This window comes from Podarcis erhardii (genome assembly GCF_964252035.2).
Source record: "Podarcis erhardii genome assembly, chromosome: 13".
NCBI classification, from domain to species: domain Eukaryota; kingdom Metazoa; phylum Chordata; class Lepidosauria; order Squamata; family Lacertidae; genus Podarcis; species Podarcis erhardii.
Genome location: NC_138502.1, coordinates 26,070,680 through 26,096,927, shown reverse-complemented (window position 1 = coordinate 26,096,927; position 26,248 = coordinate 26,070,680). Strand labels below are relative to the sequence as shown.

At 45.7% G+C, this 26,248-nt stretch overlaps 2 protein-coding genes across 3 annotated transcripts in view; one reads left to right on the top strand and one right to left on the bottom strand.

Annotated features, from left to right (window-relative positions):
- MAPT (microtubule associated protein tau) overlaps positions 1 to 4,220 on the bottom strand; it is an 89,554-nt gene extending 85,334 nt beyond the window's left edge. The window contains exons 1-2 of the mRNA XM_081837023.1: positions 3,554 to 4,220; positions 252 to 304 (exon numbers count right to left, since the gene is read on the bottom strand). The gene's annotated coding sequence lies outside the window, so the exon portion shown is untranslated. The remainder of the gene's footprint in view (positions 1 to 251; positions 305 to 3,553) is intronic.
- Positions 4,221 to 4,405: 185 nt separating this feature from the next.
- On the top strand, positions 4,406 to 25,861 carry SLC25A39 (solute carrier family 25 member 39). 2 transcript variants are annotated; one of them, XM_081837048.1, is made up of 12 exons: positions 4,406 to 4,698; positions 12,772 to 12,880; positions 14,551 to 14,610; positions 15,636 to 15,680; positions 18,250 to 18,359; positions 19,175 to 19,242; positions 20,101 to 20,225; positions 22,849 to 23,022; positions 23,727 to 23,836; positions 24,829 to 24,910; positions 25,050 to 25,130; positions 25,631 to 25,861. In XM_081837048.1, the coding sequence occupies exons 2-12, from the start codon at positions 12,784 to 12,786 to the stop codon at positions 25,747 to 25,749; spliced, it is 1,071 nt and encodes a 356-aa protein (XP_081693174.1). In that variant the 5' UTR covers positions 4,406 to 4,698; positions 12,772 to 12,783; the 3' UTR covers positions 25,750 to 25,861. The 2 variants fall into 2 exon arrangements, with proteins under 2 accessions (XP_081693174.1, XP_081693175.1); XM_081837049.1 differs by lacking the exon at positions 15,636 to 15,680.
- Positions 25,862 to 26,248: the final 387 nt, after the last annotated feature.

The window sequence follows — 26,248 nt, the reverse complement described above, 5'->3', positions numbered from 1 at the left end:
GTGACAAACTAATAAGTAGAGATACTTCCCAACAGTTTACATAGGACTTCCGGTTAACTATGTCCTAACCTCACTCCCAGTTTCATATATGGGCCAAAGGCACTTGGGAAAAGGTTAAAATAACTGAAACAACAGCCTTATCTGCAGAGCATTGGAATATCAGTTATCTGAAGGTTGTTGGCTTAAGTGCAGAAAACTGTGAACCGTAGAAGGGTACACAAATGTTGCACATGAGAATAACTTTGACTTACCAGCCTTAGCTGAAACATCTTTTCATCACGCAGTTTAAGAGTGAGCTCACTTTCTGTAAAGGAAGAGTGTAAATAAATTATGAAAGCCATAGGAGTGTGAGGTGATTGGTGTGGAGACAGCGAGTATTTATTTATTTATTTATTTTAATAATATTTATTAAGAGTTTCCAATTATAACAATATATATATATATAAAAAAAATCCAAATTTAAGATCTTATTTTCCGTAACCTCTTTCCAGGACTTCCCCTCCCCTCCCCCTCTTATATTCCAATTCTTACAAATAAGTTCAGCAATTTATTATCCCAAATTTTAACCTTATTATCATTAACCCAATTTAAAAATATTTTCCCATCTCCTAAGATCGACCTATTCCCTTCCGCGCGTTCCCCCCTTTAATATACATAATAAATTAAAATATAATAAAATAAAATATGATTTTACAGCCTTTGGATTCCAAATTTCCCTCCCCCTTTTCCTGGTTGCGTTCCCCATATTAATCAACATCTGATGTCTTCCTGGAGCTCCCACATTTATTTAAACCATAGTCCTTTACCAGTCTTCTTTAATTTTAAATGTCCAATCTTGGAAGGAGTCTATCTCAAAAAGGCCCATTTTTTCCATCCAGATTTTTATATACTTGGGAGTAAAAACTCCAATTTTATTTCTTAAACCTTTCAAATCTGGATGTCCCAAATGTTCCCACTTCCAACTTTGTCCAATTCTTATTATTCTTGTTGTTCTTGTTAATCTCTCTCCTCTGTCTTTTCCTGTTTTCCTGCACAAATGTTCTAATTCCAAAAGCTTCTAAATTCCACTGCAGAGGCTCTGTTGTTCAGGAACGAAACATGATGCCAAGTCCCTTCCATTTTTCAATAGATAAGTCTATTGTCTACTTTAGTGTGTAAATCTCTGTAGCCAAAATAGTGTTCCATTTCTGCAGTTTCCCAGGAGATAAAAAGTTCTGTCAAATTCGATGCCAACAACTTGTAATATCCCTCGGCTCCTCTAGGTGGATTGTAGTAACTCAGTTCCCTTCCAGATTACGTCCACCAGTCAAAGTAACTTATTATTCCTTGTTTTAAACATTTTGTATCCAATTTGTAACAAATATAACCGGCAAAGTCCTCGTAACAAAGTTCTCATTTTTGTTCTTCTGCTTTGACAGCTCTTTGACAGCTGTAAAAACCTCTCCTTGTCTTCTCCCGGCGCTCTAACTAAAACGCTCCCAGGTTCCGGGGGGGGGGGGGTTGCTTTTTGATTAAATTCCACTTTTCTCCTCCAGCTCAATCTTATAATTTTCCATCGCGAAATTTCATAACTTTATCAAAATAAGGTTGCGCTCAATCTTAGATGTTAAGTCCTTTACTTTAGCTCCTCTACAACGGGGGGGGGGTGACTTCCTTTTTACGCCTCCCCCGCTTGTTCCGAATTCTTTAAAAATTTCTCGCCTTTTTTAATCCAAGTTCCGATTACTCACGGGTTATGCTTTTAAGTCCAAATTTCCAATGGAAGAAGTCAGCGCTCTCCGTCGAATGGCATGCGGCTTCGCTCGGCAGGGGAAGCGGAGGACTCAAAGCACCCCCCCCGTCACCCGTTCCGTAGCCTTTAAAAAGGCTCCTTCGCGGGTCGGGGGGGGCTCAAAAGGTGCCAGCCGAGTCACCATGTCCATGGGTTTTAGCGCCCATGGTTTTTAAGGGTCCCCGCGTCGCCAGCGCGGTAGGACCCAGCCCCTGCCAAGCAGGCTCCCTCCGGAGCTCGGAGGGAGTCCGCCATTCGGCGATGGCGCCAACCCGGAAGTCCCGAGACAGCGAGTATTTAACAGAAGTACAAGCCTCAGCACATTTACAGTGAGTTTCTGTTAAGAGTGTGAGAAGTCCTTTGATATGGTATCCCCAACTCCTCTGGAACTTCCTTCCCCAGGAGTTCTCTATGATTCCTTCACTACTTGCAATTAGGGCAGTCAAAACTTTTATTTTCTTTTTTATCAGGTTTTTGAGCCATCCTAGATATCTGGGCTGCTGTGTTGTTGTGTTCATATTGTTTTTACTGATTTTAATGTGTGCCACTCTGATCTCTTGAGGGCAGAGAGGATATAAATTACTTTAAATAGAAAAATAAAATATAGCGACAACTAGCTCTGTAAGCTGATCAAAAGGTCAGCAGTTCGAATCCCCACGACAGGGTGAGCTCCCGTGGCTCGGTCTCTGCTCCTGCCAACCTTGCAGTTTGAAAGCACGTCAAAGTGCAAGTAGATCAATAGGAACCGCTCCGGCGGGAAGGTAAATGGCGTTTCCGTACACTGCTCTGGTTCACCAGAAGCGGCTTAGTCATGCTGGCCACATGACCTGGAAGCTGTCTGCGGACAAACGCCGGCTCCCTCAGCCCATAGAGCAAGATGAGCGCTGCAACCCCAGAGTCGGTCACGACTGGACCTAATGGTCAGGGGTACCTTTACCTTTACCTTAGCTCTGTAAGGCTGTGTCTTACAGAGTGAGAGAGATGAGGCTCTTTGTAGTGTGCCAGAATATAAACAGATGTTCTCTAGTGAGGGAAGTGAAGATAATCTCAGCATAGGAGCAAACATATTTCATACAAATGAGCATGACCCCCAACTGTATGAGCTGAAATTGAAGCAGCATGAATGGTGAGTCTGAGTGTCACTGCAAAGGAATATACTGTAGTGAGGTCAAAGAGTGGCAAATGGGTAAGCAGGTGTAAGGAAAAAGGGTGCCTCAACAAGTGCAATGTGAATTTGAAGCTGTGTAGAAGTGAGCTTCACAGTAAGAGTTCCATGAACCTAAATGAGTGTTTTGGAATATGAGCCCTAGTATTTCATGAGGCTAGGAAGATGAGCTTTTGAGAGGTGAAAAGTGTTTTAACAGAGGCATTGGTTCCCGTGGCCAGCCCACCCATTAGGCCAGGTGAGCTGACCACCTCAGACGGCGGTATCCAGCCTCCAAGGAATGCATCGCCTCCAGCCACAAGTGACAGCAGCGAATGCAGCACACTCTTTGGAGTCTGGATCGGCAACCTCCTTGGCAGCCCCCCCTCCCCATGCTGCCTCTGCAGCAGCCTCTTGAGGAATAGGAGGCACTGCTGATCTGCTCCCACCCCTAGGGAGGAAATAGCAATGGCTGCCCTCTGGGGTCTCCTGAGCTCTGCACCCACCCACTTCAACCATCAGGTAAGGTTGATTTGACATCCCCTGCCCGTTTCCGCTGTGGATCTTCACTCCTGCCTTGTTATCAGTGTAGATCTGCATTCCCTGCCCCTTTGTTTCTGATGTAGGTCTTCACTCACCCCTTCCTCCCTGGCAGGTTGGGGGCACCATTTTGTTATTTGGCCTCAGGTGCCAAAATGCCTTGGGCAGGCCCTGTTGGTTGGTTCCTTGATTCTATACACATTTTGTCCACACACGCGTGATGGTCCAGTGAGTTCCAAAAATCCCCACCTCAGCAAAACCTCTTTACCAGAGGAGAAAGTGGTGCGGGTATAAAAAAGCAAAGTCAAAAGCAGTCTGGTGGGTGCAATGTCCAGTTCTGGAGATTTTTTAAAAAAACCTAAAGTCCAAGTCTGACCCTACCTCACAGGATTGCTCTGGGAATAAAAAGGTGAGGCTGCATAGACCATCCCAAGCTCTGGAGAAGGCGAAGGCAGAATGAAAATGTAATACAGAAGCTGCCTTCAACTGAGGAGTGTGTGCTGGCGAGGAGTTATGGTTCCTCTCCAAGTGAAATAGGGGGGCATAAAAGTGTTCTAGAGCCTGCATAAAAATATGGAAGAAGTGCTGAGGAGAAAGCATTTCGAGAGAGGGAGGGCTAAGTGAGAACTATGAGCCGTGCAAGGCTGAGGAGAAACCACCAAGTGCTGGGCCTTAGGCCTCGACTACGCCTGGCTGCCTTTGCCTGCCTAACTGAGCGCGAACTACGCTAACAGCGAGAAAAGAACGGCGAGCGAGGCTCGAGCCAGATAAACCGTTGGGCGCTTTCAAAAAACCCCTCACAAAACCCCACCTCAGAGGGTGGCGTGTTAAAGCCCCGCCCCTTTTTCGGCACGAGGCACAGCCGATTGCATCACAGACCTGCGGGCGCGCGGGCGGGGTAAGACAGACCCGCGCGAGATCTCCCTCCCCACCCCCCACCCCGCCATCGTATTGTACAGGAAGTACTGCTGTAGCCACTTCCGGGGCGGCTGGAGTGACGGGACGACGTCCCGTCCTCTGAGTCCTCGGTCCTGAGAGGGTTTCCTTCTGGTGCCTCGGTTTCAAAAGCCGCCGCGATCCGTTTCTTTCTTTTTTAAAAAAAATAATTAAAAAGGCCCGAGAAGGCGGCAAATGGGCTTCCTGAAAGGCGCCGTTGTTTTGGGTTCGCGCTGGGTCTTCCCGAGGGCGCCCATCGTTCCTGGACGGAGCTGGGAGACGAGCAGCACGTGGCTGGGATGAGTAGGTGAGTGGGGGCCCCGTGGCGGGCCTGTGGGGAGGGGAAAGGCGATGCGAGAGATGGCGGCGGGGCGAGGGGGAGGTCGTTCGTGTCGGTCTGTGTTGTGGGTGGGGGGCTGCCTTTATGCCCCGGTGAGAGTGGGTGGCGGTGAGGGTTGAGCAGCGGAGGAGGACGATGAAGAAGAAGAAAGAAGAAGGAGCCCACCTGGAGGAGGAGGAGGAGGAGGAGGAGCCCACCTGGATCAGGCGAAGGGCTCATCGAGTCCAGGATCCAGCTTGTAGCAGCGGCCGTCCAGATGTCTCCTTAAAAAACCGCAGGCAAGGCGGGAAGGTGACAGACTCTCCCTCTTTCTCATGCTCCTAGTACTCCAGGTATACTGCGCCTGAACATGGAGGTTTGATCGAGCCCTTATGAATCAGGAGCCCTTGTTGGACATGACCAGCACGAATTTATCAGATCAATTAAAAGAGAAGAATACTTGATTCATGTGTTTTTTTTAAAGTAAATTTACTGTAGATGGGTGACGACGACTTTAAAAAGAAATTAAACAATGCCAATGGTTTAAACATGATTCCAGGAATATATATAGTGAATGTATGTTAAGTAGTGATAATATTTGGATAGACTTCTATTTACTTGTTGGTACATAGAATGTGTGTTGCAACATTTGAGATTGTTCTAGTATTTATATCATTGTAATATTTAAGTGCAGTATTGATGTCATTGAACAATTCTTGTATATTCTGTATAATTTGCTTTAAAAAAGTGTAAGAGGGGCATTTTGCCTTCCCTCCCCATGCCTTTTCCATCCATTGAAATGTATTGCTTTATACTGTATGTCATCACAATATGAAATAAAAGAAAAGTTATAAGTCATCACAGCATAAATGTTGTTCCCCTCCATACGACAAATGTAACGAAAAGTAAAACAGGATTAATCAGAACCTGTAAATAAAACCTGGTAGTCATCCCTTCAAACAGTGGAATTATGAAGTCCAAGTAAGCCATTAATTTGCCGAGGTTTCCAGGCTTTTCATGAAGGAGTAGCATGCTTGACAGGACCCAAGCCTTGACACAAAATGGGAAAGAGAGGTGCTGTGCAATTTTTGTTCTTCAAAGCATGCAATTCTTCTCTATCCAGTGTGTAGAAGGAGTGCAGAATTGGAAGCTTGCAGCCTGAGTCCAGATTGCCATCTTCACTGGTGATATAACTCAGGCTAGGTCCCATAAGAGGGAGAAACAATATCTGTTCTACTTCCTATGCCTGCTTGAGGTGTGTGGCAGCTAGAAGAAGAAGCTCGATCTGTGGTGATCACAGAGGTAGTGCAGTCAGCTGCAGCTGCTCCATACTGAGCCCCAAACAACATGGAGACCTGTGAGTGGGGACTCAGCTTGGAGTTCGTCAACCTGTTTAAACGTCTTTGGTAAGGCAAATTGTGCAGTGAAAGATGGAAACCCCTTTAGTAAAAAGATGGGTGGGAAGGAATGTGTCTTGAAAAGTGAGGATTGGTGAAGAGGTTTATGCCTGGAGTAGTGAGGCAAGGATGGTGGTATAGTAGGCATTGTAGTTTGTATCCTAAAAACTAGAATAACCACTCAGGCTTATTTTATTTAATGTTATATGGTGGGGGTGGGGAATGAGCTGTTAGATTTCTTTTGGTAGCTGGTAAAAATGGGGTTGTGGTTGGGTGGTGCTTTTTTTAGTGCTATCAAATAACAAAGTCTCATTTTTACAGTACTGATACGTAATTTCTTAGGTAAGCAGTGTGTCTAGACCAGGTATAGGCAAACTCGGCCCGCCAGATGTTTTGGGACTACAACTCCCATCATCCCTAGCTAACAGGACCAGTGGTCAGGGATGATGGGAGTTGTAGTCTGAAAAAAAAATCTGGAGGGCCGAGTTTGCCTATGCCTGGTCTAGACATGTGTGCTGGGAAATGCAACCCCCCCCCACAAATGTTCTTTGCAGCTAGATAAGTGGTAGACAGACTGTAGTTTTGTGTGGTCTACCTTTTCATCTTCCTAGCCTCTCTGTACTCCAACGATGTGTTAAGTGCATTCTCCAGATCTTTTAACAGTTAAGGTAGTAATGTGATGCTAAGGATGCACTTTTCCTTAAAAACATAAGCAGGTTATTAGATCAGATCTAGATCTACGTAGCCCAACATCCCTTGCAAAAATCCCAGCAAACTGCAGGCTATAGGTTATCAAAAACTGACCTGTCATCCACCAATAGATTACAGTTCTCACACCTGCTCTAGATACTGAGAAATGAGGCGCACACACACACACACACAGAGAGAGAGAGAGAGAGAGAGAGAGAGGAAGAAGGAAATATTAAGGTATGTGGCAACTAGAATTGGAGGGAGAAAAGCAGATATATCTGGCTGGGTGCATGCTTCTGAAATTTTTAAGTGGCCTATGGTTTAGGAGAGGCTTTATAGTTGAGATCAGTATTTGTGTGACCTCCAAATAGTCAATGAGCTTTAAGTTATAGTACAGTTGAGACATTTGGAGGTCAGAACTAGAGAAGCATGCTTTTGCTGGGATCTGAGCCAGTATGGGAAGGCAGGGGATGGGGAGGGTCAGTCAAAGTCACTGCATAATTGTTCCTTGACCCTTGACTGTGGAGTAAATGTTTAATATGCTTGGTAGCACAACTTTGTCTTTTATCGTGTAGAAAGATGAACTTTGCAATTCAATTAATTACTGTTTTTATTGCTGTTATTAAAGATTGCAGAAGTGTCTAGAAGCCTTTGGAAGCTGTGTGGGAAAAGTTATTTATTTATAGGTAGGACAAACTGGGGTACAATGTCTAGAAAGCCTTCATGAATTGCAAAATCTAATTGCTTTTTCAGATCTCCATAGTGAATTTGTGCTTTTAAAAACCTCTAAGCTTGCCATCTGGTACTGATTATTGCTCTTTCGGAGCATGATCTTCTGGCAGGACAAATAATTTTGCTGACATAATAAATAAGAATCTGAATATAATCTGTGACTCAAATATGAGATGGAGAGAGAAGGCTTCTTTTAAATATACAGTGGTACCTCGAGTTACAAACACCTCAGGTTACAAATGCTTCAGGTAACAAAATCCGCTAACCTGGAAGAGTTACCTTGATTTGAGAACTTTGCCCCAGGATGAGAATGGAAATCGTGTGCTGGCGGCACAGCGGCAGCAAGAGGCCCCATTAGCGAAAGCACGCCTCTAGTTAAGAACAGTTTCAGGTTAAGAACGGACCTCCGGAACGAATTAAGTTCGTAACTAGAGGTACCACTGTACCAGCACCTTTCCAACTTCCTCAGTCTGAACAACCAGTGGAAAACAGCTTGGGGATTTAAACACCAGATCCTAGGCATGTTAAACTAATTTTTGACTTGGAGATTATCTACAAACTGTTATTAAAGATTCCCCCAGAGAATCCAGGGAATTGTAGCATTATCAGGATGCTGAGAATTGTCTGCTAGAGATCTATAGCACCGCTTGTACAACTACTACCCAGTGACGATAGAGAAGTGAGGTCTTTCGCTTCACAGGGAACTTTTTTCAGCCCAAGCACCACATTCCTTTCTGGGCAGTCTTTGCGGGGGCTATATTCTAGTGCAGTGTTTCTCAAACTTGTGCCCCCAGCTGTTGTTGGACTACAACTCCCATCATTCCTATTTAGCAGGACTTGTGGTCAGGGGTGATGCATATTGTAGTCCAACAACAACTGAGGACACAAGTTTGAGAAACATTGTCCTAGTGGTAGGTGGAGCCAGAGGCAAAAGTGGCCAGAGTAATGACTCTCAACCTACTAACCTACCTTGATATGGTAGGTTAGTTTCTCTACCCATGCACATACCCCTTTCTATCCTCCATCCAGACAATCAAAAAGCATTGTCAGAGGTCACAGACACATTCCAGCCCAGCAAACACTCAGGAAGCAACAGCCTTGAGAGGGGGTGTGGCTGGGGAGAGTTAGAGGATCAGGTAGGAGCCTGGACCAGTGTTAGAAACTGGCATAGGAAAACTAGGTGCCAAGTGGCACCTGGGACTTGGGTTGTGGACGCCAAAGTGACATGTTTAGGTGCCATTTTGTTTCCTGCCACACTATCCCACAGACCATCTGATTTGCCCAGCAGTGTAGCAGCAGAATTTTTTTAAAAATTGCCGGCAAATCAGGTATTCTGCAGGATAGCGTGGCAGCAAAAGACACACATCTTTTGCTGCCATGGTACCTAGCAGGCCAGCTGACTGCAGCCAGGCAGATGGAGATGTTAGGTTTCAAAGGTGGCACCCAGAGATCTCCATCCAGTCGCAAAAGGCCTGTTACCAGCCGCAAAGTGCAACTGGCTCCCGGCTCATTTCAGAAGTGTGTTGCATGTGTTTCCATATCTAGTTGGTTTTCAAGGAAAAAATGGGTGAGCATGTGTCACGATTTTTAAAAATATAGCCTATCCCATCTCTGAGTTGATTGATTGCAGTTCTAGCCTGCCTTTTCCTCCAAGGAGCTCAAGGTGACATAGTATATGGTTCTCTTCCCCCCTGTTTTGTTTCACAATCCTGGGAGGTAAGTTAAGCTGAGAGACTGTGACTCGCCCCATGTCACCCTGTGAGCTTCATGGCCAAGCGGGGATTTTGCTGGGAATCTCAGGTGAGATACCCACACAGTGGAAGTTGCTTCCAGTACCAGTCCCCACACAGAAGTAGAGAAAGGTTCAGATGCTTTACTGTTGCAGAAAATAAGGCTCCATAAAACAGTTATGGGCATAGATATACACAGCTTGTAGGCTTTTGCAGATACAAATTCATATGGATCCATGCAAGTACAAAGTATCTCTGTTGCTCTAAATAAGTCCAGCAATTCAGGACGTAATACTGGACAACTGACTGGCTTACCCACTTACAGACAGACACCACTGAGCTGATATGCATTAATCACAGATATTGTTGGGGCACTGGGCCATTACCATAGCGATTAGAGCAAGATGCTGATAATTAATGCCAAGGTTGCAGTTTTGATCCCATATGGGGCTGCTGCATGTACCTGCAATGCATGGGGTTGGAATAGATGATCCTCTGAGTCCCTTCCAACTTTGTAGTTCTATGATTATGTGATCCATGGGGTGATTTACGCTCCTGATGTATAGTAACTTCTTCTTATGCGTAGTTACTCCAGCAGAACTGTGGTCTCCCAGTCCTAGTCCAATCCTCTAACCACTACACCACACTGGCTGTACAGATAGAGATGGGGATTAGGTGATTCGGTGATCCGCCCTCTGCCTTATCAAAGGAGTAGTAAACCTCAGTATGTGTTGTACCACTGCTGCAGGAGGAGGAATTACTTGACTGAATGTTCCTCCATATGGAATTATCTTCATGTAGGAACACTGGATATCAAGGAGGCTAGAACCTTTGTTTATGCAGAGAGAGAGGCACTCGGTTATTTCCACACCTGCACCCTGAAGTTGTGCAGCCCAGAGTACGATGCTGTTCTTAAAAACTGCAAGATGCCCAGCTCTCCATTTTGTCCACCAACTCACACAAATCCTATGCTGCACTAGCTCCCCACAAAGTGTTCAGTATTTGTGCAAATTCCTTTTGCTTCTGTGGGCATTTGGGATTCATACTGACATCCCTGGACTGGGTGTGGCCTACATTTCCCCCCTGTCCAGCTGATCCTGCCAGGGCAGAATGCGCCTTTGAAGCTTCTTTCAGTTAATTCTGGGCTGCTGTGCTTGCATGCAAAATGCCTTGAGTCTGTGTTAAAGCATGGTAAGGTATGAAATGGAGGGTTTTCTGCAATGTACATCCCAGCTCAATAAAGAGCTTAAGGGATTTCTTTTCACTGAATTATTGGGGGCTGGCGTCACACAGAGGGTTGAGCTGGAGCAGCTTTGCCACTTGGCTGCTCACCTAGGCAAGTAGCAGTTGCACCTGGGTAATCCATCCAATTGTAGCCACCTTCATCCTCAGCAGTGCTGAAAGACAGCATTAAATTGCAATGTGCATGGGGTTAATCGGCTTTGTGATTGAAGGTCTTTGTGATTGAAGGTCTTTGTTTTCTGCACTCTCGGAGATAAGAACGCAGAGAGGAACTCTTGTGGCTGCCATGCTGTTTGCCCTAGGAGAGAGAGAAGAAACAGTGACAGTGCTGTCTGTTCCACTTCCTCATACTGCGTTTGTGTGCATGTGTAGACACGGGAGGAAGAACCCCTGCTAAAGTAGCGGGCTAGAGACAGAAGAATGGAGGCATGCAGAATGATTCCAACAGTTTGCAATAGCACAGAGATATTGTTGGTAAGCTTCAGATTGTGAGAGGGACAGTAGGGCATGACGACCACAAAATTACTGCATACTTTTTGCCCTGTCCAATTTGCTGAGTCATTCTGAAGATAACCTGAGATAAGAATTCTAATGCACGGTCCCCCTATGTAGAAGTGCTATAGAAGTGATGATGTTTCAAAATCTTTTTCATCAGAAACGAATAGGAGACAGGCCTAAATGCAATTTAGTAACCGAGTTTGAGGATCTCCTTTTCCAAAACCATACACTATTCCCTGCACTGTGTTGACCTGCTTCTTGGCTTGTAATAATAATAATAATTTTTTATTTATACCCTGCCCTCTTGTAGAGGTTTTAACAACCATATGGATGGGTATGGGCCGTGCCTGTGCTATAGCACCAGCATTTTTAAAATTTATATTAAAAAACAATAGAAAAACAAGTATATTATTCCCATTGTTATTTGATGGACAACTCTGCTTCTGTAATCCAGTTGCTCTATCCAGAATCAAAACTCTGAGTTTTGTAAATAATCAAATACCGTACTACTTTCCCCCCTCAAGCCTGCACACTGAACGGCTCTGTTCAAAATGAAGCAGGGTGATGGTGGTGTTAAGAGTTTTATCCCACCCCTTTTGCAAGTAGCTCGGAGGCTCTTGCTTATCAGCTGCCAGCTAGCATCATCCTGCCCCCTTCTGAAAAGCTGATTGTATAAGCAGCATGTGCAGTCGAGAAGCCTCACCCCTTTCTGTAGCTGTGCAGATAATAGCTGTCAACTAGGACTGGATGTGAAAGCTCATGTTGGGTGGGGTTTCTTGCAAGTCTGGACAGCAATCAAGGAGATTGGGCACAAGAAATGTGCCAGTACATTAGAGCCCACTTGTGACCCATGCATAATATAGGCAGTTGCCTGTGGCATCTGAAAGCTTGAAGCCAATTTCATGTTTGTAACTAAACCCCATGCAACTCAAGGGCTGAATAATCCTATATAAGATTGTGCCGTAAGCCTTCATAAAATAATGACCGCAGACTGAACAATGGGCACTAATTCATTGTACTGCTGTAGTTGAGCACTTCAACTTGTAAGCTGCCTGTAAATATAACAGCTGTAATTTTTTGTGATTATGCCCTTTGTGGTTTCAAATTCAGATTCCTTTTGAATCAGATACTCTTTTGAAGGTAGGATGCTTAAACATTTTTCAGGCTAGAAGAAACAGCTTATTGAGCTGCCTTTCCATTAACATTATTTTTTGGGGGGGGTTGCATTTCCTCCCTGTAAATCGTTGTGATTTCTTGCATAGTGAAGCACTGTAGTAATTTGGTGAAGGGAAAAGGTTTGAGCACCATTATCCATGTTCTAAGAGGCTTTACTGGACTTCCGTAAAAATAATAATGATGATTATGATAATAATATACATACTCAGACGCTGTTTGAGTCAAGAATGGAAGAAGCTTGTTTAGTTTATAAATACAGTAGTTTATTACTGATTTTAATTTTTGAATGTTTTAAATAGTTGTTTGTAACAGTTTTTGCTGATAATTTAACTGGTTTTTGTTTTTTGGTAAACTGCTTTGAGGTTTTAACAATCATATGTATATATTTTATTAGATAGATACCGTACTTTTCCGTGTATAAGAAGACCCCCCACTTTTTAGCATAATTTTTAAAGAAAAAAACCTAGTCTTATACACGGAAAAGTATGGTAGATAGATAGAGCAGACCGGCAGCATTAAAATGGCTACCTTAGAAAGCACTGCTCCTGCAATCATGTTGCAGCTGACTTATGACAGGCCCTATCGTTGTTTTACAGGTGAGCAGCACAATGACTGAAAATTCATCTGGGAAAATGCAGGGGGGCATCACCCCCATGCAGCAGATGCTGGCATCTGGAACTGGGGCCCTTTTCACCTCTCTTTTTGGTAGGTACCCTGCATTTATTCTGCATTTTTTCCTGGGCCAGTTCGAGTGACATGGATGCATACCAAAAATGTGCGGTGACTAGAAGGCGTGGTTTGCACTTCGGTATGCGGCTTCAACTAGCCTGGCTCATTTTCCTTCCTGTGTATGCCTCATGTTTTGCTGCCTCATTGCTGCTGGCCACCTTGTCTATGCTCTGGCATTGTGAAAATGTGGATGTGCATTGAAAAATAAGGAACTGGACCTGTGGAGAAGTAGTTACATAACTGGTTCGCCACTTGTGCAAACTGGGCCTGTTTACTGTCAACCAACACCATGGCCGTGTGGTTGGGATGATATAAAGTAGCCTTTTGCCATTAATTGTTTGATTGGGATGCACCAAGGAGAGCACTGCTTCTCTTGTGCCCAGTCATAGTATCTTAGATTGAGCAATTTGGGCCCTGTTCACATGTGATGTTCATCACTCAAGTACTGCACCAATAGCTGGTGACTGTTATGTAGTTTCACTTTGCCTCAGCCACGATACTTCCCATTAGAGGCAATGTACATGTTCATTATCAAGTCAGATGGTGCACCTGTGAACCAGTCCTTAGTCCAGCTTTTCTCAAACTTCTGGTAGTTGAAACGCACTTTCATCTGAATAAAAAGTGAAGGCACACATCACTCTTGCATCCAAAAATCTTTACCTGGAGGTGGAAGAATCTCCTCTCAGGGAGGGGGAAATACAGTGGTACCTCGGGTTACAGACGCTTCAGGTTACAGACTCCACTAACCCAGAAATAGTATCTCGGGTTAAGAACTTTGCTTCAGGATGAGAACAGAAGTTGCACGGCGGCAGCGGGAGGCCCCATTAGCTAAAGTGGTACCGCAGTTAAGAACATTGAAGAACGGACCTCCAGAACGAATTAAGTTCTTAACCCGAGGTACCACTGTATTTCCAGCACAGCTGCCGCACCTGTACTCTTTTGCCAGGCTCCAGGGCGGTTCCCTTGAGAGTGTGTTCCTTTGAAGTTCAAGAAGTACATTGCCATTCCTTCCTTCAGGTAAACATAATCCAAGAGTACAGCAACATACCAGTTCGCCAGGTTCACCCAGGTGCATTGCCACATCTTCTAAAAATACAGTACTTTGCAGGTGTAGGGGTAGCATAGTGTTTGATATCTTTCTTTCCCCTTCCCTCACTCACAAAAGTAGATGCACCCATTCATAAGGTGAGTGGGGAGCAAAAGGAAGGAAATTTTAACCTCACATTCAGAAAGCATCTTTAGTGATCTTCCCAGTGGCTGCTCTGCACCTATCCAAACCCGTTTCTCTCTGATCCTCTAGCTCTGGGATACTGGGCATATGTCTGTTCTGTAAAATGTGCTGTATTATTATTATTATTATTATTATTAAAAATTAAATTCCCCAGCCACTCTGCATCATCATCATCATCATCATCATCATCATCATCATAAAAAACTTTTATTTGTATCCTGCCCTCTCTGGCTGAGACTTGGCTCAGGGCAGCTAACATCAAATATAATATATAACATTGGTATAAAATCAAACAATAATTAAATTACCGGTACCTCTTAAAAACAAGTCAGGATCAAATCTTAAAACATTCTAAAAACATTAAGCATTAAAAAAACTCTTGATACAATCAGTCTCTTTTGTGTTGTGCTTTCAGTCACACCCTTGGATGTGGTGAAGATCAGATTGCAGGCTCAGAGGACACCTTTTTCTAAAGGTAAGCAATTCTTCCTTTTTGGACTGGAAGCCATTAGGGAGGAACCTTCCATCTCTTGGATGCCATTGGCCTTGGACAGCTGCCTTAAGTTTCAAAACTGCTTTGACATACATAAAAGCTCTGTGGGCTTGGAGCCAACCTTAAAGTTCAAGAAAAGCCCTTGGTGCAGAGCTTTCTGGAACTACTTCAGAATGCAACCGGAGAGTGGGGGCTTCCATGTTTAAATGCTGTCCCTCAACCCAGAAGAATCCCTTGTACACAAATAACCTTTTCCCCGCTGAGCTGGTTTTCCAGAATGAGGGAGTTTTTGATTGGGGGCAGCATTCAAACCTGCAACTTTCCCCACCTATGTTCCTGGAGGACTCTACTGTTTTTTCCCGTATGATGAAAATTCACCCTTAAAGGAAGTGCACTGCTAGGGCTTAATTGTGAGTGGCTCTGGACTGGACTGTAGCATGCTTTGTAGTGTGTCATGCTGAGTGGTTTGATAACCACGGCCTCTTGAGTCATTTTGCTTAGCCCATAACTGGTTTGTGCCCGTATGTTAGTGGGACTTGACAAAATTGTTTAACCCTCCCAATGAACATTAAGCCATCCATCTCTTTCCATCCTCGATGTCTTACCTTGGAGCAGTGCCCCATATCTGTTGGAAGCCCTCCTCAGGTTACCAGAAAACCTGTGGCTTTCTAAATATTCTTGGACTCTGACTCTCATCATCCTCCACCAGCATCGCCAGCAATCAAGGATGATGGGAGTTGTAGTCCAACAACATCTGAAAGGCCACAGGATTTCCCATCGTTGCCCCAAGCCATTTGGGTCTAGAAAATTATGGGTTAAAAAAAACAGCCAGGTGCATGGGGGAAATTACAATCTGTATTGCAGACTGTATTGCACAATCTTTTTGCAGCCAGAGTCCCCAGACAGCTACTTCTTATCCGCTGCCTCAACTAAGGGTCCTCATGTCCCTTCAGCTGTTCTTCCTCCCTCACCTCTCTCTAAGTATTTCCATGTTATGTCTTTTTCAGTGTTTTCAGTACAGTGTATGCCCTGGAGCATTCAGCAGCCCAAATGTGAGTATATCAGATGCTTTCCCATATAAGCTGCCATTCTCTTTGGATGCAGCTCTGACCCTTTTACTATTTCCATGAGCATCTGGTTAGCTACTGTGAGAGCCACGTGGGGCTAGATGGGCCTTTGGCCTGATCTAGCAGCGCTCCTCCCAAAGGAGAGTGCTAGGAGCTTGTTCTTCCTTCCCCTGCCTTCCAGCTCTCGGGGGAGAATGATCCTATCCCTCCTTCACCAAAGATGCTGGTGTTCATCTATCTTCGTTGTATTCCTGGCACAGAGCATTCAGAAGAACGTGTGAGGGCTCAAATTGTGCTGGGATGCCCGTGTCGGCTTCTTCTCAAATATCTCCATGCGCACCTCACCTGGCCCTTCCTCTCTTGATGCGTTAATGTCCGCAGATCTCCTCTGCCAAGAAAAGTAAAATTAGTTGTGGTAGCCCTTCATAACATGCCATCACTGTCTTGGTTGAAACCAGGACCTCAGAATAATAAGGTATCGCAGAGACGGGATGCAGGGAGAATGACTTGAGGTGCTCACCATTTTTATTTCCCTGTCTTGTTATGTCCTACTAAGTAAGTTACTTCATCTTCCCCATGTTTCACCAATTTGTCCATCCTTGTTCAGAGGCATTGGATGGGTGAGCATGGCCTAATTTGTCCCTTTTGGTGCTGCTGATCTAAGTATTTCTGCCTTGGGCCTGCTTCATATCATTATAGTGTGTGATATTTGTATGAATACCTCATCGTAGATGCTGGTGCAAGTCTGCAGCTTCTTGAGTTCAAAGCAATGTTGTGACTTTTGTGAGCTCAGCACATATAGTGTGCATTGTGGCCCTTCAGATTGCAGGGGAAGACCTGCATATTTGAACGTTCCCTCACAAATAGAAAGTTAGTGCTTTCTCCTCACAGATAGAAAGTCAGCACATCAGGGGTAAGGGCTTTACCCTAACCACCTCCCTAAAGTACCATCTTTCAAGCTCAGCCAGTCATTAAACATTGACATGCTCCTTTTACTGCCTGTGGTCCACCATTGCTTGGGTTTGGGACTGCCACAGCCAGAAATGCCCTCTCTGGCTCATAAAATGATACCATCTCATTATATCAAAGAGCAGCATTCTCCTGTTTAGTACCTCTTCCATGTGGAAAGGCTGCAGCTTCCCCTCTCCTCTGAGCTCTCTCTGGAGTTGAGATGCGTGTAATTGGGCCCTTGTGTATTCTGCACATTGTTCCCCTCTGCCCAGCTACGAATTCTCTTATCAGAAATAAAAATAGTGTCTTTAGATATGTTTTAATTTTACACAATTCATTCTGCTTCCACAAAATCTTCAGTTTTGAACCTCTTTTCTTGTGCTTTTTTTGTTGTTGCTAACAAACGATGTGAAAAGTCCTTTCCATTTTTCTTTGCAGCCATGCAAGCTAGAATGCCTGTTTCTTTTTAGCAAAAACTGAGCATCGTTGCATGCTGAATTGAACATTGGGTAGCACAGAATATATCTGGCACTGCATGTTGCATTGGTGGGTAGAAAGCTGTTCCCACCTTCTATTTTTAACTGTTGCGAGCATTTTGTCTCCACTGTGTGCATCTCCTTCTTTTCCTTCCCGTGTCCCATAGCTTTTGTGTCTCTTTGCTTTAACCCCTTTAATTTATGTCTGGTTGAAGGGAGTAGCTGTGTGTTGGGGCTGGTGGCCCTGATGTTGCCTTCTGGGGAGCAGGTGATGGCTTCATGGGTAGACGACCCCAATGTAGCATGTCCTGAATATTTCAGATTTATGAGGACACTGTTCTGTCTTCATGAAAACAGCCTATTTATCTTCTTCTGCAACCTGCTCTTGGGTCTATTGCATCTGCTATGACTTAAGTCTGAAAACATCTAACTTTTCAATGCCTTAGATGGACAATAGATGTTTTATACAGCACCCAATTAACTTGCACATTCATTACTACAGGGATTCCGTGATTATTGATACCAATACCTTTTTAAAAAACCACTGACCTGTCCTTCATGACCAAAAGCTGAGACTGGAACCAGAAAACTCCCTCTGATAATTAGATCTTGGGACAAACAAGGTCTAGTTGTCTTTTATCACATCCTGCTAGATTTTCACACTAGGGAAACGTCTGAGACATGGATAACTTTGGTTTTGCTACAGAAATTCCCAAAGCTGGGAGGAATTTTCAGCAGGATCCAAACATGAAGAAAACTGCTCTTTACTATTATTTATTTATTATTTTATGTTCTGAATGCAAATGCATCCAGAAACGCTAAACTGCATTTAAAAATGAAACGTTTGCTATTTATATAGCCACCCCATGTGACAGTTCATAAAGCAAAAACAACAACATTGGAAATTCAATATGAAACTCTAATAATTGTAACTATTTTTTTAAATTAAAAAATGAGCATTACTGCTGCAGGATTCAGCATGAGCCTGAGATTGACAGGCACGTGTGTTCAGGAGCAGGTGACAAATTGGAAATGAGGGAGCAGTTAAGAACACCTGATTTCTGGTGATACAACAGCCCCCGCCCTCCTCTGAGCACTGTTCCTTCTTGTCCCCCTGTCCTCCGCAGGGAAATGCTTCCTTTACTGCAATGGCCTCATGGACCACCTATATGTGTGTCAGAATGGAAACAGCTGCACAGCCTGGTATAAGACGCCTACTCGCTTCACGGGCACTTTGGTAAGGTTCTGCGTGATGAAGGGCTGGACCATCTCCCACTGGAAGGCCTTATAGTTTGAGTTGGCTATATAACCTGGGTGGAGGTGGGTGGCTGAAAATGTGGGAAAGACATAGATTAGGTTGCTATCCCCCACCCCTGTTAAATATATATAAAAGGCCTCTAGATGAACAGCTTTAGGGACTCGTAAGGGTATGGCTGGGGTTGACCTGAGGCGTGACTGTCTACACCCTCCTAAGGTGATGTGAAGTAGGGAACTGGAGGGGCGTAGGTGTGCTGCTCCCTCCCATCAGCCAGGATAGCTCAGTTAGTTAGAGCACAGTGCTGATAACACCAAGGTTGCAGGTTCTATCCCCATATGGGACAGCCACGTATTCCTGTATTGCAGGGGGTCGGATAAGATGGTCCACAGGGCCCCTTCCAACTGTGATTCTGTGATCTGTAGCCAAGGTTTGTTCTTTGTTCAGAGGTAAAACCAAATCCTGTGCAGTTCCAGGAGTATATGCATGTGCAGGTGCCCATGCGACCCTGTGGGAGATGAGGAAGGAGAAGCTTTTTCTATGCAGGGCAGTTTGGAGGAATGAAGGGGTGGGTTGGGAAAAGGTTAAGCACCCCTTTCTGCTGCCCCCTCACCCGCCCCGGCAGCTGCTTCCCTGCCAAAGCTGGGTTTTTTCCTTGTAAGAACCAGGCCTCTTGGGAGCTCGTTACAGGTTTTTTTGTATGACTTCTAGTTCAGCAGTGTGGCTCAGCTTCAGGGTTTTATTCCAACCAACTGCTCTCTCCTTCACTGTCCGCCCTTGCCTCTTGTTTCTTCCAGGACGCTTTTGTGAAGATAATACGCTATGAGGGCATCCGATCCTTATGGAGCGGCCTTCCACCCACCTTGTGAGTGTGGACATAAGTTACATGCAATTAAATTTAAATCCCAAGGTGCGCAATCTCGGGAGGTAACACACTTACTGTTGTTTTAAAACAGCGGGTGAGGAACCTTTTTGGCCTGGCAGGCCAGATCTTCAGCTGTCCCCACCCCCATAGGCTGACTGTGACAGCTGGGTGGAACGGCCCACTTGTCACTCACAAGATGTCAGATGATTGACACATGGGTTGTCCTGCCAGACCTGTCCAAGTCCCCTGTGCAGCACTTCCCAAGTGTCCACAGTCTGCCCAGTGCTTGGAAACAGCAGCAAAGTTTACTAACCCTTCTTAAAAAGGGTTATCATTTTTATTGCAACGTATGATTCCCATCAGTTTGCTGCCCTAGCAGATCCTGTACTGCCTTTGGAGCGTTCCACATTCCGAAAAACATTGAATTAGGGAATAGCTTCAAGAAGGAAGCCTGGTGGTCACACTTGGTTGTCTGGTCTGCTGGTGTGTGTCTGCACATGTCTGCTTGAACATGCGGCATGGGCATGTACTCCCAAGAAAGCCATCTTTGGGCAATTACATGATTTAGAAGCAACAAACACAGTTTTACAGCATATAAAGTAACCCAGTGAAAGGTGTGGAAGCTTCCTGCCAAGGTAAAAAAGTGAGAAGGGAGATCTCCAGTCTCTTGTTTCTTTGCTGCTTTCTCTCAGCACTGCTCACTGAATTGTGAATTCTTATCAGAATTCTTGATGGGTTTATGAGCAATGTCAGATTTGCAGCACATTGGCATTGGAAGTACTGTAGTTGGGTTCTACACAGGCATGCACACTGTACTTTATGGGACCATGGCACTTAATACCCACAACTTTTTAACAGGGTGATGGCTGTCCCTGCCACTGTGATCTACTTCACTAGCTACGATCAACTACGCGATTTATTGCGTGCCAAGTTGGACAGCCAAGCACGGTACATCCCACTAGTGGCTGGAGCTGTTGCCAGATGTGAGTATCACTTATCCTGTTTTGTATATTTGCAGGAGCAGCCAGCCTTTCTGCTTTTAATTAAATGCACATATTGTAAACCACTAGCTTTTCAGAATGCAGGCGTCGTCCCTCCCCGTATAGGCACGCTGCTAGGAAACAAACAAATAATTCAATTCGAACCTGGAAATTGTGTGAGAGAGTTGGAGAGTCCTCGTTGCTTGCAAAGAAACCGTCTCCAAAGCCAGAAGACGACATCAGTGAGGGCAGAGGAAGCCCCAAAGAGACTGGAAGCACAGCCAGGCTTTGTTTAAGCTGATCGGCCTCCCTGACTAACAGCAGATGGCGTGAGGTAGTGCGGCAGCGTCTTCTCCTCCCAGCCTCCAGCCATGCCCAGAGCCTCAGTTCTAATTGTGGATATCTTTGGCTGCATAATTTTTGGTCTGGATTGGATAGAGACGATGTTTAAATGGTGTTTAGAGAGTGCTCCCCACTTACACGATTTTCACTTACGTGTGTGGGGCCCCAGAACATAACCTACACATAAGAGGTGGGGGACACCTGTACTTATTATTTCCCTAGTATTTGTAGATGCAAATCTCCATTTTTTGAAGACTTTATGTTTAGAAAAGGGGTCTTCTGAAGAATATGGATGTTTGGAAGCATTTTAGAGGTTTGGATTACATGTGCCATATAAATGCTCAAGACAGGAAGTGGACGTGGTGCCTTCCATATGTTTTGGACTATTACTCCCATCATGACCATTGGCCATTCTGGCCGAGGCTGTTAGGAATTGTAGTCCAATAAGATCTGGAGTGTACAACATTGGCTGTCCCAAAATATATAAAGATCCTAGCTGCTGTGCATCTAAAGTACACAGGTCTGGAAGGGTGGACAGATGTCTTGTTTTGAGTCAAGAGAGGAAAAAGGGCTGCCTTACCACTGGATGGATGGAAATATATCAGGAGGGAAACCATTACTGTTAGCTTGTATGAAAGAGATTTTGCTGAACGAGCTTCAGAAGTAGGAGCGTGGGAGGGAGGGAGCGAGATGGAGAGTGAGAGACTGACAGTTCCTGCAGGATACTGGGAGAGGGGAACTGAAGTGCAGGTGGGCATTGTCCTTCCACCACCACCCCTTCTCAAAAAATAGACCATGTTGAGAGATGGCAATATGACGGCAGATTACAGGAGTGGGTGTGTAGGATGTAAAACAAGGATAGATGCCACAGTTACGTCTTCCTTAGAAACCTCCCTGAGCCATTCATTGCCTTTTTTGTTCACCACCAGCACCACAAATGAACAATTATTCAGGGCAGATCTCCGCCAACTCCTCTTTCTCTCCCCACCCCCTCCAAAATCTATTTTTGACAGCCAGAATTGCAGACTCTGTGTTCAGATATAAGCTAGCTTTTGGATCCTAGATCTGAATGACTAGGAACAGGATTGAAAAATCAGATTCTACCCTACTCATTGCTACCTTGTCAGATCTTACTGACCAGGGGGAAACTGAGCTAGATGGCATTTCAGTGAAACCTACTACAGTGGTGCCCCGCAAGACGAATGCCTCGCTAAACGAAAAACCCGCAAGACGAAAGAGTTTTCCGATTTTTTAGCGGCTTCGCAAGACGAATTTCCCTATGGGCTTGCTTCGCAAGACGAAAGCCCATAGGGAAATCTCCGGGGACAGCGGGGAAGCGCAGCGCGCCTTCTCCTCTGTTCCCGGGGCTTGCGGTGGGAGGAGGGTTTTTCCTCCCCACCGCCAACATTCAGAAGGCTGTTCTGAAGGCTGGCGGTGGGAAGAAAAGCCCTTCTCCCCCGCCAGCCTTCAGAAGAGTTCCCCGCAGGGCTCTCCAAGCTGCGGATAGCAGCCTGCTGCCCCTATCCGCAGCTTGGAGAGCCCTGCGGGGAAGTCCTGCAGGGCTCCCCAAGCTGCGAATGTCTGCCCCGCGCGAGGGGCGCTCTGAAGCAGAGCGCCCCTCGCGCGGGGCAGCAGGCTGCTATCCGCAGCTTGGAGAGCCCTGCGGGGAAGTCCTGCAGGGCTCCCCAAGCTGCGAATGTCTGCCCCGCGTGAGGGGCGCTCTGCTTCAGAGCGTCCCTTGCACCGGGCAGCAGGCTGCTATCCGCAGCCTAGGCAGCCCTGCAGGAACTCTTCTGAAGGCTGGCGGCGGGAGAAGGGCTTTTCTTCCCACCGCCAGCCTTCAGAAGGCTGTTCTGAAGACTGGCGGTGGGGAGAAAAGTCCTTCTCCCCCCCCCCCGCCAGCCTTCAGAAGAGGTCCGGGGACAGACTGTCCCCGGACCTGGTCTGAAGGCAGTCTCCCTAGGAACGCATTAATTGATTTTCAATGCATTCCTATGGGAAACCGTGCTTCGCAAGACGAAAAACTCGCAAGAAGAAAAAACTTGTGGAACGAATTAATTTCGTCTTGCGAGGCACCACTGTACTACAATTCCCACATTTTCCAACGCCCAGGCACCTAAAGGCTTCCTCAGTTTACATGCCAATGGCATTGTAATCGATGACTGCCAGTCAGCTTTTCTGCATGCACATGTCTTCCATTTGGTCTTTGCAGTGGAGGAGCTGGGAACTGCCTTGATTAAACTGGGGCTTGATTTCATGTGCCGCTCTGATCTCTCTTCCCTAGTGGGTGCAGTGACAGTGATCAGCCCCTTGGAACTCATCCGAACAAAGATGCAATCCCGACAGCTGAGCTACCGGGAACTGCGTGTCTGCATCCAGTCTGCTGTGGCCCAGGATGGATGGTTCTCTCTCTGGAGGGGCTGGGGGCCCACAGTTCTGCGGGACGTTCCCTTCTCAGGTATGGAAGTGACACAGGGAAGGGAGCAGAGAGCAGTAATGAGAGGGTTTGGAAGACGTTGCATACAGACATCTGGGAGGAGCTAGGCATGTTTTGTTTTCTGAACAAAGGTTATGCAAGGCAGCTGCTTTCAAGATACCAAAAAAATGAGACTGTTCTCACCCCTCAAAAGGGTTCATCTTCAACTTATTACTGAGTACAATGTCTTAAAGACAGCAGTGCATTGTTACTTTATATTACCCATGAAAGTTGCAGAATCTCTACCAATGTGGTTTTTAAAAAAAGGGATTGTACAAACACCTGTCCATTGCCCAGGATATCCTGCTATTGCAGGGGGTGGAGAAATATGGTCCATTCCCACTTGGAGATAGACACACTAGATGGTGTGTGGGTCTCTTTTGCCTTTGGCATGTCTGAGTGAATCCAGAACCCTGATAAGAGTTTTAACACCCCTGTTTTGTGGAACTGCCCTGCTATTATGAAGGTTGGAATATGAATAAATAAACTGAACAAATAAATATTACCATTAGATCTGAGCAAAGGGTCACACACAGGGATTCTGGACAGAGCGGGGGAGAGCTGCAGCTCTAACAAGCAAGCACACCTTCCCTCCACTACCAAAAAGGAAGCACATTCAGCTTTCTGCGGCCTGCAGTTTCCCTCCCTCCTTTGACAATCTGTCTCTTCCTCTTTCCCCCCCACAGCTCTGTACTGGTATAACTATGAACTGGTGAAGGACTGGTTGTGCACCCGATTCTGTCTTACCGAGGCCACCTTCATGGTCAGCTTTGCAGCTGGTGCCATTTCTGGCACGGTGAGTGCCGGCGCTTGACAGTTCTTTCCAGTGGCCTTGAGAGAGATGCGAGGCCGAGCAGCCCGCTGAGCAATCTTCTCTTTAACTGTGACTCCGGGAGCCTCTTAACCAGACCCCTTTCTGCAGCCAGGAAGGCTGTAAAGATGGTGGCCTTCTTTCTTTATTTCTTTCGTGTTGGTCAGCAGAAGTAAATGTAAGCATGCTGCTTATTGTTAAGCATATGCTTTCTTAGCTCAGTGATGGGAGCGAATGGTGTATTTGCAGCATTTGTAAAATGTAGCTAATGTGACAGATTTTAATGATGCGCCTCTGGAGTAGGGAACATTCCTCAATCTGGTCATGAATAATGTTCTGAGGGCTGCATTCCAGTGGTGGGTGGAGCCAGGAGGAAAACCATGGGTGTGAACTGGTTAGCTCCGTTGGTTGGAGCATGGTGCTGATAACGCCAAAGTCATAGGTTTGATGGGTACATATTCCTGCATTGCGGAGGGTTGGACTAGATGATCCATGGGGTCCCTTCCAGCTCTACAATTCTATAATTCTATTCCTGATGCACACATAGGACCTTTACCATTACTTATTGCAAACCATTTTTCCTTCTCTGTGTGCATTCTGAACAGTAGATTCTTCATCAGTGAAGGAGGGTACCTAAAATGGATTTTATCTTCTCCCATTCACTCCAAGGGGGCCGTGTATTTATGCAGATTCAGAAAACTTTGTCCCCTTTGGGTGTTGGAGGCACTGCCAATTCCATTCCTACCTGCTCCAAGATGGGGTGCTTTTCTTCAGAGCTCCTCCCTGTTTCAGCACAACAGCTCTTTCCCTCCCCTCTATTTCCCACCTCTTTTCTTTGCAAACATTTAGGCAACTAGAGTGGTAAAGGAGGCCCTAACTTCCCCACCCCAGTAGACAAAAGAGAGCGCTTTGCCTCAAGCCAAGGGAAGAATCTTGCTAGTAGTGATGGCTAATAGATGGCCCTTCCTATTCCCCAGGTGGCTGCTATCCTCACGCTGCCCTTTGACGTGGTGAAGACCCAGCGACAAATTCAGCTGGGAGACATGGAAACACTCCAAGGTGAGTCGCAGGAAGCTACCTGGGGCTGCTATCATTAAGCCTGGCTAACTTTTTTTGTTATGGCTGCTGCAAGTGAAAAGAGAAGCAAGGAATAAAAATGTGAACTACATAATGTCATATACTTTCTCTCCCTGCTCAGTTGCTACTCCCAGATCCTCCTCCACCTGGCTGCTTATGCAGAAGATTCGAGCGGAATCTGGCACCCGAGGACTCTTTGCAGGTGACTTACATTGCTGTTTACTGCTTGCTATTCTCTGTGCTGTGTGACAGCACCTCTCTGGAATAGTAGTAGTATTATTATTACTCGCCCTTCACCAGCAGGTCCTAATAATAAGTAGAGAATGAGATTTGTAGCTATAAGAGTATGGTTGAAATCTCTCAACTAAAAACTCCCTAGAAAGTTGGGCATTCTGTTCCATCTCAGCCTCATTTCCCTGTAGCTCCACTGCACTTTAAAAGATTCCCCCTACTTTGAACACACAGCGATGTGTTGTGTGTGAGTCGCATGCAGTCAAGACAGTGGTATGTGTGCCAAATTCAGAAGCTAGCCAAGCACTTGCACGCTCTTTCCTGGCCTTATTAGAGCAGGCAGCAAACCGTGCACCATGGAAATGGGTAAATTATTGAACGTAGGCAGTCCTGCTCCCTTTCCTTCTTCTCAGCCGGTCTGACAGGTTTGTTTTATTCTTCTCTCCTTCCCTCTGCCGAAATGGCCCACAGGTTTCCTGCCTCGGGTGATCAAGGTGGCCCCCGCCTGCGCCATCATGATCAGCACATACGAATTTGGCAAGGCCTTCTTCCAGAAAATGAACCAGGAACGGCAGCTTGACAACGTATGAAGGCCATGGAAAGATCCTCCATTTTTCAGACGGACCAAAGCCACATTGGTGGCAGGGAGAAGGGACATATTTCAGAAGATTGAAAGAGGAAAAGCAAAGTGTGTGAACTCGTGGTCTGAGTAAGGTGGATCCAGTCGTGGTCACTGTTAGTTAAGGGTTGAGAAGACCATACCTAGGAAACGTTTTGTTCCCTTTTCTTGTAGGACGTGTCTCCTGTCAGACAAATCCCAGGTGCCTTCCAGCTCCCTTCTACCCTCCTCCTCCTCCTCCTCTCCATTTTGCTGGGGAGCAGTTCAGCGATTTGAATCTCTTAGCTGCTCCACTCCTTGCCCCCTGCCTCCCCAGCCCTAGAGCCATTGTTACATTTTGCTGTTGGGATGCTGTCATGTTTGGACCTTTTTACGCCTTTCATCTGAAGAGCACAACGTTCTCTTTAGCCTTGCCCAGAATCGAGAGAATCTCTAGCTACAACTGGCTGCCTGTTAGGTCCCAAACAGAA